Source organism: Meriones unguiculatus, chromosome 18, assembly GCF_030254825.1.
Source record: "Meriones unguiculatus strain TT.TT164.6M chromosome 18, Bangor_MerUng_6.1, whole genome shotgun sequence".
Classification (NCBI taxonomy): domain Eukaryota; kingdom Metazoa; phylum Chordata; class Mammalia; order Rodentia; family Muridae; genus Meriones; species Meriones unguiculatus.
Window position 1 is genome coordinate 49,736,631 of NC_083365.1, and position 17,370 is coordinate 49,754,000.

Genomic DNA, 17,370 nt, shown 5'->3' on the forward strand with positions numbered 1-17,370 from the left:
ATTCTCACACAGTAGGAGAACCATTTCCCATCACACACATGCCTACATACACCTACAAAGACACACCCACACACAAATGCATTAAAAACTTTTTAACGTGTGTGTGTGTGTTGTGTGTGAGAGTGTGCCCTCAGTGGGTTAAAGGCACTTGCTGTCCAGCAGGGTACCGAAGTTCAATCCCTGGAATCTACATGTGGGAGAGCATTAGCTCCAATTTCTGCAAGGTGTCCTTTGGCCTTCACACATGTGTCCCCATGAAACTAAAACAATAAATGTAAAAATATGAGATAAAACAAGAAAGATGGGATATTTCCTTGGCGCCTATGGAAACAGTTAAAAAGGAAATTGGGTCACTTAGAGATTTAAAAACTTAAAGAAGCAACCACATAAATATCTATATTCAAATAAGTAGATTCAAACTTTTTTTAACTGCCTTTGATGTGAAGGGATGAGTAATAGTAGTCTTTTATTCTCCTAGCATGTATACTTTGAGTACACATATTATCCATAAGTAGGTAATCCCTGATGGTGAAGATGGAGCTTAGCGCTCTCCTAGTATTATTTCTAAGGCACTGGGTATGTTCCCAGAACCATAAAAGAGACAGATAGGTGACAGACAGACAGCTATTTCCCTGTAGTTTAATATCTCCAGGTAGAATACTACGCTAGCATCCTGAAAACCAGGATTCAATCCCCAGCACAATTTAAAAACAAAAAAGAGGTAAAGAAAATAGATCAGTAAAGTTGTGCAAGGATAGAGACCTGAGTTCAGATCCCTATTCCCATGTAAAAAAGTTGGGCACGCCTTCTTCCTTGGCACCACCTCAGCTGCCATTTCTTTTGCAGCATCACGGCTGCCCTTAGGCCTCTGGCGAAACCCAAGAGTATCAAAAAGAGGACCAAAAAGTTCAGACACCAGTTACACCAATATGTCAAAATTAATTGAAACTGGCAGAAAACCCAGAGGTGCAAAGGAACTTCAAGGGCCAGATTCTAATGCCCAACATTGGTTAGAAGCAACAAGAGAACCAAGCACATGCTGCCTAGTGGCTTCCGGAAGTTTCTGGTCCACAGTGTCAAAGAGCTGGAAGTGCTGTTGATGTGCAAGAAATCTTACTCTGCTGAGATTGCTCACAATGCTTCCTCTAAGAACTGAAAAGCCATAGCAGAAAGAACAGCATAGCTGGCCATCAGTCACCAATCCCAACCCCAGGCTGTGCAGAGAGGAAATGAGTAGATGGTTTGCCTGCATGTTTTGTGTTTAAATAAAACCACACACACATACACACACACACACAGCTGGGCATGGCAGAGCACTTTTGTGACCCCAGCACTGGAGAGCAGACAGACAGACTCTAAGAGCTTACTGTTCTTACTTGCACAGCCAAGTACAACCATGTGTGCATGTGCATGTACACACACAAACACACACACGTTCACACAAGCATATACACAGGCACAGCCCCCAATAATTTTCAAAAGCTTCCATTATTCATGTTGCCACTCACCTGTCATTAGTAGTTGATTTCCCTTTGCTCATTATACAAGTAGAAAAAACTTTTCAGACACCAATCTATTTACCTTTTTAGCAAGCATTAATCTGTTATTCTAAGTTTAGTTATCACCCAGTCTCAGCAAGCCCCCCCAAGCTTATGCTCTAGCTGTGGGAAAGGAGTTACAGAAGTGCATGTAAACTTAAAGGCTTGGAGATAGTTGGTGTTACTTACCAGGCACTTCTCTAGTGAGAACAAGACAGAAAATATCTACATTGTGTAGAAATAATTTTAATTTGAAAAAGGGAGACCTTTATTATACTAGAAAAAGCTACCTATAAAGATTTGTAGGTCAACATCTTGTAACAGCACAGCTAATAATCCAATTTTAAAGTAGTCCCCTTCCCTAAAGTTTGAAGAAAATGTCAAAGTTTTATTTTGTAATGATCTTCCTCCAACTGCCCCCACCCCAAAACAAACAAACAAAAACCTCATGCTCTTACTATGGTGTCAGAACACCATCATTATACATACGGTCCTCTAAAAGACTGAGTAACAATCTGCCTGGGAGAGTAATGCAAAATAAGTGAGAACTCTACAACATTCAACAAACTATTTAGCAAACATAAAAAAATCTGTGTTGCTATGTATGGTGGCTGAGCACACCTTTAATCAGCATTAGGAAAGGAGGAGGCAGGCAGTTTTCTGTGAGTTCCAGACCAGCCAAGGCTACCTGATGAGATAATTGTCAAAAAAAAAAAAAAAACGTACAAGTAGAAGAGGCAGACAATGACTTGACTTGACTTGGAGAAAGGAATTTAAGATGAACTAGGAGAAACAATTTGTGGCATGCAGAACTCAAAAGTCTGAGAGTGACAAAGGATGGAGAACAGAAAGAAGAGGAAGGAGAACATTAGAAAAGAAAGAAAATGCACCTGGGGGTTAGAGAACAGAAATCAATAGAAAAGGAAGAAGAGAAATGATTAGGAATAAAGATAAATAAAGGGGCAGGTTGGAGAGACCCAGAAGCTGGATTTTCTGTGATACACTAAAGAGCTTGGATTTTATTCCAGTATCCTTTTTTCCCTTCCTTCCTTTTGTTTTTTGCCTTGAACTCCCTATGTTGCTGAGGATGATCCTGAACTCCTGATTCTCTCTCTAGTTTCCAACTGCTAGGATTACAGATATATACTACCATTACCTGCTGTCCTAAATCTTAAATGCCCTCTTCCAAACATGGGTGTGTGCACACACATGTGCATGACCAGCAAAAGGAAAATGCTGTGAATAAAGTAAATTGGGGTAGAGAGAGAACATGGAAACCAGGGGGCTTCTATATAAAGTTGCTCCCATTTTCATTTTTTGGTCATGATCCCCTAGGATGAGGAGTTTAAGGAACTCTAAGGAGGGAGGAAAAAAACTATGAGTCATGGATTCTAATGCAGAAAATTTGGAAAATTGCTTTTCTGTAAGGAAGTCACCAAACAGAGATGTCCAATAGACAGGTTTAGAATCAAGCTATGGGGCTCAGGACATTTAAACAATATAGAATCCTGAGAAACACAGAAGCTAGGAACAAAGATTAATCAGTAAAAGAGCCAGAGGCTAGGGACCTAACCCGTGGAGAACACCTATCTTAAAGTGTAAGCAAATGAAGAGCTGCAGAAGGGTTCACCACAACCCGAGAAGAATCTGGGACACTGAGCAGAAGAACAGGAAGCAGGATGTCTGGGTTCCCTGGAGCTTTCAGGGTCCTTTCATCACTTCCTAAAATTCTTTTCGTTACAATTCACTGACTCAAGATCCAGTTAAAAACTACTACTTCAGTGAAGAATTCAAGAGGTGGAGAGCATACATTAGTTTTAAGAATTCTTTATTCTGGGGCTTGTCTAATGTGTACAAGGTCCTGGGTTTAATTTCCAACAACAATTTCTCTCCTCTACATCCCTGCCCTCGCACCCTTCTTCATAAGCTCCATTTTGTCACGATGTATCTATTATTCATATGGAAGTGGCACAAGAAGTTTATGATACTCACTGATAGCTGGTATAGACCCCTGCTCCCCAAAAAAGAATATTAGGGTCAAGGTCTACATCAATCATTTTTTAGCAAATCGTGGCCTCTCTCAACTGAGTTCCTCATCTGTAGCACAGGGGCGATAGCCAAAGCAGTTAACCTTACAAAGCTTTGATTAAAACTGGTCACAAAAACAGACGCAAATGACTCTAGATTAAAACAAAACAAAAAACCATGACAATAGACCCTTGATTAATTCAAAATACCAACATTAAGTCCATTTGCTTCAAACTTCAATGTACATTAAAAACTATACATTATACTTAAGAATACAGTCTTGAACCTTACTTTAACAAAAATTAACCTGGATTTTTAAATTCCAGGTGATGTTCACGCAATGGTTCTTTCACGGACTTTGTAGAATAGTGGATAAGCTCAACCTCTTAAAAGATAAGAAAACTGGGCTGAGGTTGGTAATTCAGTTGGTAGAGTGCTGGGAAATGCCAGATTTGATCCCCAGCATTGTATAAACCGGAAGTAGAAGCATATGACAGTCATCACAGAGCTCAGGAGGTAAAGCCGGAAAGACCAAAAATTTATCAGCTGTGTCTACACAGAAAGTTAAGAAACCAGCTTGAGATACATAAGACTCTATATGAAGGAAAAAGAAAAAGGAAAGAGATTGAATGACTGGAGTGTAGCTCAGAACATTTGTTTACTCAACAAGCTAATTTCTAGCACAAAAAGAGAAGGCCAGAGAAGGGGGCTGGAAGGAGAGCTAAGGAAAAGACTAGAAGGTTCAACACGAGGCAGTAGCAAAGCACAAAAAGAAACTAGTAGAATGCAAAGATAATTTGAGCCACAAACTCCAATTTTAGCTATCGTATATTCTGAAATATGGGCACTTTGTGTGCTAAATCTTTATAATAATACAGTAATCCATCCTTTTAACTACTGCTAAAATAATATCTGGTAGTAAAGAACTGTCATAAAAGCACATCTAAATTACTATTTGGAGGACTATAGAGAAGGCATACAAACCATTTTAAAAGAGCAATATAGCTAACTTAGAGACTCCCAAAACTATCTCACAAACTATCTGCTATTATTCAGAGTGTGAATTCAACAGGGAGGGCTAACTTTAAAGATTCACACTAATAGCTTTCTTTTACCTAAGTAATGGTAACTTAACATCCTTGGTTTTCAACAAATGTGCATTTACTTGATGTTCAAGGTATTTTGAACTTGGTTGAAGCAGATAAAATCAAGGAACACTGGTTGAGGTAACTAGACCAATAAAGAATTCAGGTTTTGATGGAAATAAGGGTGTTGTGTGGTGTGTGTGTGTGTGTGTGTGTGTGTGTGTAAATGGGATCCTTCTCTACAAAGTCCACAGATCCCCTATAAGCTCCATCTCAGGGTCAAGTTAACATTTTGGCTAGTTAACAAGGTCTTCCATTTCTGCACCCCAATTTATTTAAACAAACTGCTAAGCAAAACTGATGCAATTTTGTTTTACTGTTTTGTTTTTAAATGAGGATAATCTGATTATTACTGAAATTACATGCTAAAATGTATTTTCAATTAGGATAAGGTAGGGTTCAGAATTATATTAAGGTTCAGAATTGTGATACTTCACAGGTCAATATACTACCAGTTTTCTCTGTGAGAGGAATTTAAGAATATAACAGTTAAAGGCAAATCGGGCATGGTGGTGCGTGTACATAAACACAGTACCTCAGCAGCTGTGGCAAAAGATCATGAGACCAAGCTGAGCTGTACAGGAATCCCCTGCCTCAAACAATAGAAACGGGCTGAGGATGACAGGTCCTTGCCTAAGCTATACAAAGCCCTGGGTTCTGTGCCTGGCAAAACTGTTTTTTTTTGCATGCCTGCCACCTGGGAAGTAGAAGCAAAAGGATCATGAGTTCAAGGTCCTTTTTGGCTACCAAGGGAGTTCCAGACCAGCCTGGGTCATATGAGATGCTGTCTCAAGAAGTAAATAAATACGTGAAAAAATTAAAAACAATGAATAACAAAATCCTCAATCCCCAAAGAATTATTTACTATTGCACACCCAACCCAAGGCAGTAAAGCCAGTTAAAAAACACCATGCAATCTGCCACGAGTAAACGCTCTACAGTTTGAAGAGATGAACACCAGCATACTTGAAGTGATGTTGCTAGTCATCTATCAAGTGTACCCTCATACAAAGAGCTTAGTACATCCTGGAGGCAATTTTAAGAATTAGACTAAGTAATGAAGAAAATTAAGTGTAAGCTTTCTAATTTTTTTCTCTCTTTTAAGGGACCAGTTTCACCAAATAATAATAAAACAGCCCAGTTCCCTCTGCTTATGATAAAATTAGACAACAAAAATACTTACACAGGACTGGAATTCAAAGAGCAATGATCCACCATCATTTCTGGAAGGAAATCCAACTTAAACGCAGCCATCACCTCACTCTCCCCTTCAGAAGCCAATGATAATAACTTGCTGCACTTGTCTGATCCACAAATACACACAGCTTTAGCTTCCTGGGCCCCACAAAAAACACAAAGTGGAAACGGAGCTCAGGGAAACCAGCAGTAAGTGCCACAGAAAGAGGCAGGTCTGGGAACGGGGCAGGGAAAGGGTGTACTAGACTAAAATGGGGGCGCGACCATGTGAAGGGAGCTCAGCACAGCACACAATGGAAGTGCTGATGCACCAGGCTTGTTTTGTATGATTTTCCCTGGCGAAGCAGTACTAAGTGCACTGTCAGATAAATAGTGTGTCAGATTCATGAAGATAGTGTAGCCAACAAAGCAGAAGAAACACAAACTTGTTCCACATCCTCCAAAGTCCTCACTATAAATCAGTATTTAAGGTCCCACAAAGCTAAAATTACCTGAAGGAAAAAGTAAATAGGCAAAACAAAATGACAACAAAAAGCAACCAACCAAGAAAAAAAACCCCACCTCACCTCATGTGGGTAAAACATTTTAAAAAATGTCTTTAAACTCAGTTTTCCATGTGTATAAGACAGCAATGGGCACATTGAGTCCAAATTAACCCCAGAACAGTCATTAAAAAAATAATAGTGAGGCCAACAAAAGGCCAGAGGCAAGCTACTGGATGAAGTGGTCATCTAAACCCCATTGTTGCCCAACTACTTCCACTGGACTGGCCCTGTTCTTTTTAATAGTGTTGAGGGTAAAGTGATAAATCAGTCGCTCTTCAGGCAAGCCTTTAAAAACAAAACAAAACAAAACAAAACAAAACAAAACAAAACAAAACAAAACAAAAAAAACCTTGGTTCAGTATCACTCATTAGATAGACAAAGGCAAAATTTCTTTACTAATTCCGAATCTTAACTTACCAGAAATTAAAAGAAAAAGTAACAGTCTGCCTTGGTCTTAAAAGAACACTAGGATATAAATTCCTTCCCCCCCTCCCCCCCCCCCATTTTATGCCAGCCTTTTTTCCTTTCCTTTCTTTTCTGTGAGAGAGAATCTCAAATATAGCCTTGGCTGTCCTGGCCTCAAACTCAAGAGATGCACCTGCCTCTGCCTCGTAAGTGCTGAGAGTAAAGGTGTATGTCACTACTCCCATCATCTGTTGGCCTTTCTAATGAAATAAAAAACAAAAGCCAGTAACGATCTTAATGAAAAAGGTATCTGTCTACTGGTGACACAAAGTCAGAAGAACGGCAAGGAGAGCAGTGCAGGATAACTCTCTTCACTCCCTTCCATCCTTGAGGGGTGGAAGCCCAGTGGCAGACTTACCTAGCATGTGTAACATCATGGGTTCAATCCCCAGTGTCAAAGGGTGAAAACACTGCTGCTAAAACCAAGACTGATGAAAGCAAGAATAAAAATTCTATTATGAGTGAGCTGTTGAGATGGATATACTTAGCAACCAAGGCAGATGTGTCCTCCCTTCTCAATTTAGCCCCCTGTCCCCCTAAACAACAAATGGTGGCATTTCATTGTTAGGCAACGATTTTAAAACTTAGTTCTGAAGGGCCTCAAATTTCACAGGCTTCTTTTCCATTTTTATCATCAGGGTTGTCTTATTTCAAAGACTTTACTTCATCCAAGTTCAGGCCACAATACACGAAACTTTGAAAAGTGTTATACCCAGCTTATAATAGAAGTAAAATAAAGTGGAGCTGGTGCTACATGCCTGTAATCTCAGCACTTGGAAGGTAAAGGCAGGAGGATCAGCACAAGGTGAACCTCTGCTCCACAGCACATCAAGGCCGGCTGGGAATAACAAGACTCCCTGTCTCAAACAATCGAGCAAAGGAAGAAAAGAACAAATTCTTAAACCATAGAGGGAAGGACAGTATATGAGGAAGTAGACTAAAACTTCTAGTCTGTAACAACCTGACCCAGAAAAGTAGGAGCGAGATTTTGTCTCCAAAATCCACACAGCTGTAGATCTTTAATAGAGAATTTTTCTAATTTGTCAAAGGGCTCTCTCAAGATCAACTTTGGAGATGAAAGTAGCAGAAACATTCTTTCAATTCCATTAAAAGAAGAAGCACAAACATCAACTGAGAGAAGGCTACAAACAATACAAAGTTCAGTTCATCAGCCCTGTCAAATTTCAGGTACTAACACTAGCTGGGACTGCTTAAGTTACTGGCAGGTTTGTCCAAGTTGCTTATAATTGCTGAAGCTGGTTAATATTCCTTATCCTATAGAAAGCCATATGGCCTAAGAAATAACTTTATGAGTCAAAGATCAAATTAGACCTTTTTTAATTTAAAAATTCAAATCAAAAAAGAAGTTTCAAAAAATCCTGCTGGTTGTTGTTATGTTTCTATAATTCATTAAAAACACACAAATCCTCAGTTCTAGGATAGTCAAAGCCAAAGCTACACAAAGAAACTCTGTCTCAAAAAAACCAAAACAAAACAAAACAAAAAAAAAAAAAAAACAAAGCAGAACAAAAAAAAAGTTTGTGTCTTTACTTTAATTAGAATCACAGTATCTATTAATAAGAAAAGTATTTAAACATGAAGATGTATTGAACCCCTAGGCACTGCTTAGTGTATGAAAGGATATATATTTCTTAGGATACTTTCATTAAGCCACAGGCTAAGAAACACTGATTTTGTTCTCCCCAAACAGAATTCTTATTCAAAAGAATTCTCTAAAAGCCTGTTTAATAGAAGTTTTTAAAGAAAGCAGAGAGTAGACATCTTACAATTTCTTTGCTTATTACACTGCTATAAAAATCCATTTTATATTTAAAAAAATCCATTTTATGGGCTTCGCAGTTAAGAGCACTGGCTATTCTTCCAGAGGACTTGAGTTCAATTCCACACAAACGGCAGCTCACAAAAAAAACTCCAATTCCAGGGGATCTGACACTCTCACACAGACAGGAAGGCAAAATATCAATGTATGTTAAAAAAAAAAAAGAATAAATAAATCATTTATGATTTACAAAGCATTATTGCTCCAAAAACCTCTAATATAGATAAGATTATCTCTTTAGGGCAGTCCCAAGAGCTATTAGCTCAATGTAAACACAATGAACTTGTGGGAAAATAAGGCAAATAATTTTCAATTAATACAGTTTAAATAAATGATTATAACACTAGACAACAGTAAAGGCTTACATAAGTATAAAAATAAAGATACCAATGAAAATTAAAAACTAAAAGTCAGTTGTTCTCAAAAAACTACCCTTAATTAAGAAAAAAAAACATCTTTACTTAGATATATGTTCATTAGAGACAAGGCGGTGGCAGAAGTGGTTTAGCTCAGAATTTTCTGTTGAGACAGTTCTAATTTTTCCCGATTGTCTCCTGTTCCTTTCATTCTATACATATTTTATCCTCCCCACCAGCCACAGTGCTTCTCTATGTAACAAAGCCCTTCTTGGAATTTGCTGTACATATCATGCTGGCTTTGAACTCAGAAATCTGCCTACTTCTGCTTCCCTAGTGCTGGGATTAAAGATGTGTACCTCCCCAGGCCTGGCTTATTTCCTCATTTATATCTCTGTATTGTCTTAAATATTTTTCTACATTTTTGTTTGTTTGTTTGTTTTTCAAGACAGATTTCTCTTCTTAGCCCTGGCTATCCTGTTCCTGCTCCCCAAGTGTTGGGATTAAAGGAGTGGGCCACCATGCCATTTTTTTGTTTTGGTTTTTAAAGAAAGGGTTTCGGGGTCTTTTGAGACTTACTCCAACCAAGGACCAGGGAGATAACCAAAACCCCAGAACAGATGTAGCCCAGGGCAGCTCAGTCTCCAAGGGGGTTCCCTAGTAATGGGAACAGGGCCTGTCTCTGACATGAACTCAGTGGCTGGCTCTTTGATCACCTCCCCATGGGGGGCAGTCAGCCTTACCAGGCCACAGAGGAAAACAAGGCAGCCAGTCCTGATGAGACCTGATAGGCTAGTGTCAGATGGAAGGGGAGGAGGACCTCCCCTGTCAGTGGACTGGGGGAGGGGCATGGGAGGAGAAGAGAGAGGGAGGGCAGGATTGGGAGGAGATCAGGGAGGAGGCTACAGCTGGGATACAAAATAAATAAATTGTAATAAATTTTAAAAAAAAAACAGGGTCTCACTGTGTAGCCCTAGCAGTCCTAGCACTCAACCTGTAGACCAGGCTGGCCTCAAACTCAGAAATCTACCTGCCTCTGCCTTCTGAGTTTCCACCACAAGGCTTCTAGCGTTTTTGTTTTGTCTTTTTAAACCCTGATTACGACACAGCTGGAACAAGCAGCATGCTATATAACATTAAGAAGAAACATCAAGGGGCTGAAGAGATGGCTCAGTGGTTAAGAGCATTGTCTGCTCTTCCAGAGGTCCCGTGTTCAATTCCCAGCAACCACATGGTGGCTCCCAACCATCTACACTGGGGTCTTACTTTGCCAGGCACATATACATGCAGTAGACACACATTAAATAAGTAATCTTAAAAAAAAGAAAAGAAACATCAGAAGCCAGGAGTGGTGGTGCACAGGACAGTCATGGCTACACAAAGAAACCCTGTCTTGAAAAAACAAAACAAAACAAAAAAAGCCTAAGTAACATTAGTAAGCATGAACAATAAAGATAAGGAAAGCGGATTCTAAAAAACAGTATCCCCCGAATTTAGAATATACAAATGGATAAATTTAGTATGAAAATGTAAAACTGGATTAGTAGAGAACATTTGTTTTGCCAAACAGGTATAAAAGCAGAAGAGCATTACTGAGCAAAAAAATGGCCATCTTGATCGACATAAATAGAGTATAATGATAGGTGAACATATTTTATGTGCTTGCTCCAATAATGTCTTTGAAAGAGCAATAATATGAAGTTTGGTTACATAAGAGCAGAAGAGCTCTTTCTGCCATCTTTGCATGCCGTCACCATGGTGCACACGAGTGTCTTGGTGGATGCTCTGGAGGGCATCAGCAACGCTGAGAAGAGAGGCAAACGCCAGGTCCTCATTGGGCCATGCTCCAAAGTCATCGTTCCGTTCTTGTGATCATGAAGCATGGTTACACTGGTGAATTTGAGATCACTCATGATCACAGAGCTGGGAAAATTGTTGTGAACCTACAGAAAGGTTGAACAAGTGCGGAGTGATCAGCCCTAGATTTTATGTACAGCTCAAAGACCTAGAAAAAATAGCAGAACAATCTGCTCCCATCCCATTAGTTTGGCTTTACTGTACTGACAACCTCAGTTGGCATCATGGACCATGAAGAAGAGGAAAACTCCTGGGATTTTTTTTTTCCTAGAGATGTAAAACATAAACAAAAAGACTCCAAAGACTCCGTGAACTAAAAAAAAAAAAAAAAAAAAGCAGAAGAGATTATAGACTGATACTGAACTGTAAAAACCTACATCATCAAAAACCACAACATATATCTAAGGAAAGCTACAAGTAAAAACAGCCATAGGCTCAGACTACTACGTGAACTGTGTATGCCTGCCCCTTCCCTGACTGCTGATCACAAGAGGGATACAGAGAAGCAGCAATCGATGTTCACTTCAAAGCAACCAGCCAGAAGAGCTTAAACTCTTAAAACATTCAGACTAGAAAGAATTGCCATCTCAAAAACTGAGTGCTTCTGGGGTCTGGAAAGTAGCTTAAGAGTACCTGCTGCTCTACAGGCTGCAGACTGCTTTCCAGCACCCTTGTCTGGCAGCTCTCAACTGCCTGTAACTCCAGAGCCAGGGGACCCCATACCCACTTCTTATTTGAGTATATGTATGCACAAAGGCACAGACACTACCTTGTTTTTTTTTTAATTGTATACTGTTAATATAATTAGTGACTCTACTTGAACTCCCGACCTAGTTACTTGCATATGTTAAATATGCTGACCTGAGTTGTAATTACTTCTGTGGCATCTTTTTTATTTTTTGCAAAATCGTGAAAGAATGACTTTTTATTTTTGTGTATGTAGTTTTGTTGTTGCAAAAGTGCGAGAGAAATACTTTAAGTGTTTCTTATTTGGTATTTAAATACTTTAAATACCAAAAGGCTTTAATGAGTTTTCAACAGGAGTCAGACAATGGTGAAATTCTTAAGGGGAGTGTGTGTCAAGTAAAAAAGAAACACATTTAAAAAATTGCCTGGGGGCTGGAGAGATGCCTCAGAGGTTAAGAGCACTGTGGACTGTTCCTTCCAAAGGTCCTGAATTCAATTCCCAGCAACCACGTGATGGTTCACAACCATCTATACTGGGATCTGGTGCCCTCTTTCTGGCCTACAGGTATACATGCAGGCATTATACTTCATACTGTATAAACAATAAATAAATAAATCTTTTAAAAAGTTGCCTCAAATTTAAAACAATGCACTGCACGAAGAAGCAATGTTCGGTGTGCAAGCTGGTCTGTATGTAAACTTTCCATATATTATATACTGAGAAAATATGAAAAAGCAGAAGGAAGAATAAGCAGAATTTATTTTGAAAATGATAAAGTTTTGTTTCCTTGCCGATTTTAATCGTTCCTCTCCTCTTCCTTCTTAAAAAGTCAAATATGAAAACCAGCAGAAAGACCCTGTTCTGTGATAATCTTACTCAAAGCAAAATCAAACAATCTCCCTTGGATAGTCTCTCCCCCCTATCTTCTCCCCCCGCCCCCGTATTTGCTTCATTGTTTTTCCAGACAAGGTTTCAGTGTGTAGTCCTGGCTGCCCTGAATTCTGTAGAGCAAGCTGGCCTCAAACTCAGAGATCCATACCTGCCTCTGGCCCCTGAGTTCTGGGATTAAGGTGTGTGCCACCAACACCCCAACACAAGGCTCATTTTAAAACATCAATTGAAAGTTGGAGACTTAAAGCACTAAGTGGCTGAAAAGATATTTGCCCCCAAATCTTACAACAAATAACAAAACAAATTTCGAAGGTTGAATTTCAGTGCCTTTAGGTAATCAGAACATTCATCAAAATAATCATTTTTGTGGCCTTCTTTTTGTCTTCTGTATCAAAGGCTGGCTTGTATTGAGGAATGACTTTGAACTCTTGACCCTCCTGCCTTCACTTCCCCACTACTGGGATTACAAGCATGAACAACCATGTCTAGTTTATGTCGTGATGGGGATGGAAACTAGAGATTCACAGGTTCTAGGCAAGGCCTCTTTCAACTGAGTTATATCTCCAGGCCCAACCAAAAAGCAAACGAATATAATTCTCTGCAACTAAATACCATGTTATTAATGTGGAGAGGAGACTTATTTCCTCCAAAACAAATTCCCTAACTAGGTAGGTGTTGGACATAAACTTTTCAAAGGCAACCAAGTCTCTGACTTTGTAAATGCATCTTGGTGGCCCTATGGCGGTGGTGAACCACTAAAACCAAAATAACTAGAAGATGAGGAAGTAATTGAAGGTAAGAGCAAAGTGACTAACCACAAAACCCATTTGCTTTATATTTAAATATTACTGAACAATCTATCAAGTAGAGATTGATTCTGTAACTTCCCCAATTCTTACAAACTTCCATTTATAACTTCTCCAAGCTGTACTTTTTTCTAGCTATAGTCAAGAGTGCTGCTCAGTCATCAAGGACAAGGTCTACCTGAAAAGTGTAAAAATCCTGAAAGATCAAGCTGGACTTAGAACTAGTATCTCTGAGACCTACCTTCACTGAAAACAAAAACTTTTCAACTAGCACAAAATAAGTGCTCAAGAAGGGAGAAATGGCTCAGAGGTTAAGAGCACTGTCTGCTCTTCCTAAAGGTCCTGAGTTCAATTCCCAGAAACCACATGGTGGCTCACAACCATCTATAATGAGATCTGTTGCCCTCTACTGGTGTGTACACATACATGCAGGCAGAGTACTGTACAAATAATAAATAAATCTTTTTTTTTCCCAAAGGTGCTCAAAAGTCTTTTTAACTTTTTTTTCTCAATGATCCGGACTTACCCCAAGCAACATGCATGCTAGGCAAGCAATCCACTGAGCTGCTTCTTTTTTTTTCTTAATGTTTAAAAAAAATTTATCATTTATAGAATATTATGCTTGCACGCCAAAAGAGGGCAGCAGATATCATTTTTTAAAGGGTGTGAACCACCATGTGGTGGCTGGGAATTGAACTCAGGACCTTTGGAAGAACAGCCAGTGCTCTTAACCTCTGAGCCATCTCTCCAGCCCTCCACTGAGCTTCTTGATTGTTTTTAATTATTTTATTTTTTATTATTTACAGTTTATATACTTTGTATCCCAGCTGTAGCCTCCTCCCTGATCTCCTCCCAATCCCGCCCTCCCTCTCTCTTCTCCTCCCATGCCCCTCCTCCAGTCCACTGACAGAGGAGGCCCTCCTCCCCTTCCATCTGACACTAGCCTATCAGGTTTCATCAGGACTGGCTGCATTGTCCTGGTACAACCCCTTCGTGGGGAGGTGATCAAAGAGCAGGCCACTGAGTTTGTCAGAAACAGGCCCTGTTCCCATTACTAGGGTACCAGACTAAGCTGCCTTGGGCTACATCTGTGCAGGGGTTTTGGTTATCGCCACACATGGTCTCTACTGAGCTTCTTTAAAAAAAAAAATTGAAATACAGTTTCAATACATTATTCAGCCTGGCTGAGCATGGTGGTGCACACCTATAATCCCAGAACTCAGGGAGGCAGAAGCAGAGGCAGCAGCAGGCAGATCTCTGAGTTCAAGGCCAGCCTGGTCTACAAAGTGAGTTCCAGGACAGCCAAAGCTATATACAAGGAAACCTTGCTTTAAAGGGGGGAGGAGGGGAACATTAAATGCTATGGAAGATAATCTGCACACAGTATCTCCTAGGATCCTCCAGATGCAAGTGAGAGTCTGTCTTTTTGTTGCTGTTGTTTCTTTTTTTTCTTTCTTTCTTTTTTTTTTTTTTTAGAAATGCAACCATAATACAGTAGGTCCTAACTTTGGTTGAGATGGTGTGTCTGGAGAGAACTCAGCAGTTACCCAGAACAGTGGGAACCAAGTTAAATTTCCAATGCTAATGATGTTCCAGGGATTTAAAGAATCCCTGAGTACAATAGTTTTAGATCACAGTGCTAACTATGTAACTTTTTCTTTTTCAAGACAATCTCATATTGTATCCTGATTGGCCTTGAGCTCAGGACCTAGCCCAGGATAACCTCCAAATCCTGCCTCTAATTTTTACAGCATCACTTCTTCCACATTATGACATGTGTGTGACTTATCAGACTGCATGCTAGTCAGGAAATCTCTAGGACATCTAGAGCAAAAGCAAAACTTCAGATGCTTAAGGCCAAAATATTAAAGTGTATGGGACATATACTGGGACTTATTTATTTAGGACAGGGTTTCTCTGTGTAGCCTTGGCTGTCCTGGAACTCACTCTGTAGACCAGGCTGGCCTCGAACTCATAGAGATCCACCTGCCTCTGGCTCCCAACCCCCAGCACTGGATTGATTAAAAGCATGCACCATCACCACCCTGGGTACCTAGAGATCTTAGCAACTCTTATGACATTAGAAACAGCCTAATTGTGTAGCTCAGAGAAAATCATAAATGAGTTCTTTAAAAAGCAGCAGGGTCTCTCGGAGTACCCATAGCTCAGTGGCAAGGCAGCTGCCTAGTATGCATGAGGTTCAATTCCCAGTATGATTCCCCCAACTGATACTAAGACAACAAACGATTTTGGGATTTTGTTGTTGTTTCCACAGCCTACACCCCCTAGGACTTACAAAGATCTCACTGTTTCTACCTCCCAAGGGCTGAGAATACAAGCATTCATCACTATGCCAGGTTCCAAGGAGTTGTTCACATTTGAGAACTAAAGCACCACCACAGAAAGAATGAAAACTGTCTTCTTCTACAGTGGACCTTTACCTGGAAGGTAAGGACCGCGCCTAGTGTCATACACTAAAGGCATTTTATTGAAAGTTTTGTCTTCCCAATTTTTTAAAAAGCTTTTTATTTATTATTTATACAGTATACTGCCTGCATGTGTGCCTACAGGCCAGAAGAGGGCAGCAGATCTCATTAGAGATGGTCATGAGCTACCATGTGGTTGCTGGGAATTGAATTTAGGCCCTTTGGAATAGCAGCCAGTGCTCTTAACCTCCAACCCCTTGTCTTCCCAATTTTGATCTATCACCTTTAAAGAGGGAAACAGCCAGGCATAGTGATACATACCTCTAAACCCAGCAGTGGAGTAGAAGCAAGAAGATCAAGAGTTCAGGCCAGCATGAACTACGTTAAGACTCTGTTATAAAACAAAGCATAACAAAAAGGAGGATGCCAAGGGATAAAGGGCAAGTAAGCTGTGAATAACAGCTTATCTGCTTGTAACAAAACAACAACAACTTAGGACGCTGAAAATGAGATGATCTCTGAAGTTTTTAAAACAACTTGACTAATACTGAAAACTTTCAGGTATCCTATTTGCCTTTTCTTAGTAGACTGATATGTTTTATTTTTCACTTTCCTCTGTATGTCCGTATTCTGAGTAAATGACTTACCAATATATAAATCTATAATTATAGAATATGGTGTTTAAAATTTACAAACTGCAATTATGAAAAACATGGGGAACTGTCTAGACATTTCCAAAATAGCAATAAATAACAATTTAGAGCCCACTTCTTTTTTTAAAAAATTATTTATTTATTTTTATTCTATGTGCATTAGGGTGACAGTGTCAGATCCATTGGAATTGGAGCTACAGACAGTTGTGAGCTGCCATGTGGGTGCTGGGAATTGAACCCGAGTCCTTTGGAAGAGCAGACAATGCTCTTTACCACAGAGCCATCTCTCCAGCCCTAGAGCCCACTTCTATTTGGAAGTTTTATATTTCATTCTCACATTTATTCTGCCTCTACTTTTTGAATGAGTAAAAGACACAGAGACATAAATACCTTCAAGGTCACAATCATCTAGACAATAGTGTTATATACAGCTGGCCTTCTAGACAAAATGCTGCTTCTTGTTAGAAACTCATTCTGGGCACCAGGTAAGAGATTTCGCTCAGTCTCAGGTGCAAGCCTTAGGTAAACATCCACAGGAGAATGTATTCCATCACCTCCAACATGCAACACCATCAAAAGCTTGTTTCTATGGAAGCTCATGCATATAAAGTATCAAAATACCATGTAAATACCAAAGGCCATAAAATTGAGTCTAACCAATTTTATTTTTCTTTTTTAAGACAGGATCTTGCTTTGTAACCCAATCTCGCCTGGAACAGAAGCTTTGATCCTGCCAAGACAGAGTTCACAGGCATATTCCCACACTGAGTCTCATTTTTCTAGGGCAAATATTCTAGGTAAAAAGTTATCTAAAGTTTCAACTGGTGCAAGAGGCTCTTCAAGAAATATGATTGTGAGTGGTGTGATGATACACACCTTTAATCCCAGCAAAGGCAAGTGGAGCTCTGCGAGTTTAAAGCAGTATGGTCTACAC

The 17,370-nt window shown here is 39.6% G+C and overlaps 1 protein-coding gene across 10 annotated transcripts in view; it reads right to left on the minus strand.

The window, feature by feature from the left end:
* The window catches only part of Celf1 (CUGBP Elav-like family member 1), a 77,799-nt gene that overhangs the window by 26,655 nt on the left and 33,774 nt on the right, over window positions 1-17,370 (minus strand). For 8 of the 10 annotated variants that reach the window (XM_021640865.2, XM_021640869.2, XM_021640868.2 and 5 more), the window contains exon 2: window positions 5,895-6,046. The exons of the other annotated variants lie outside the window; for them this stretch is intronic. In XM_021640865.2, the coding sequence (XP_021496540.1) occupies window positions 5,895-5,965 (71 nt within the window). In that variant the 5' untranslated portion in view covers window positions 5,966-6,046. The remainder of the gene's footprint in view (window positions 1-5,894; window positions 6,047-17,370) is intronic. 10 annotated transcript variants of the gene reach the window in all.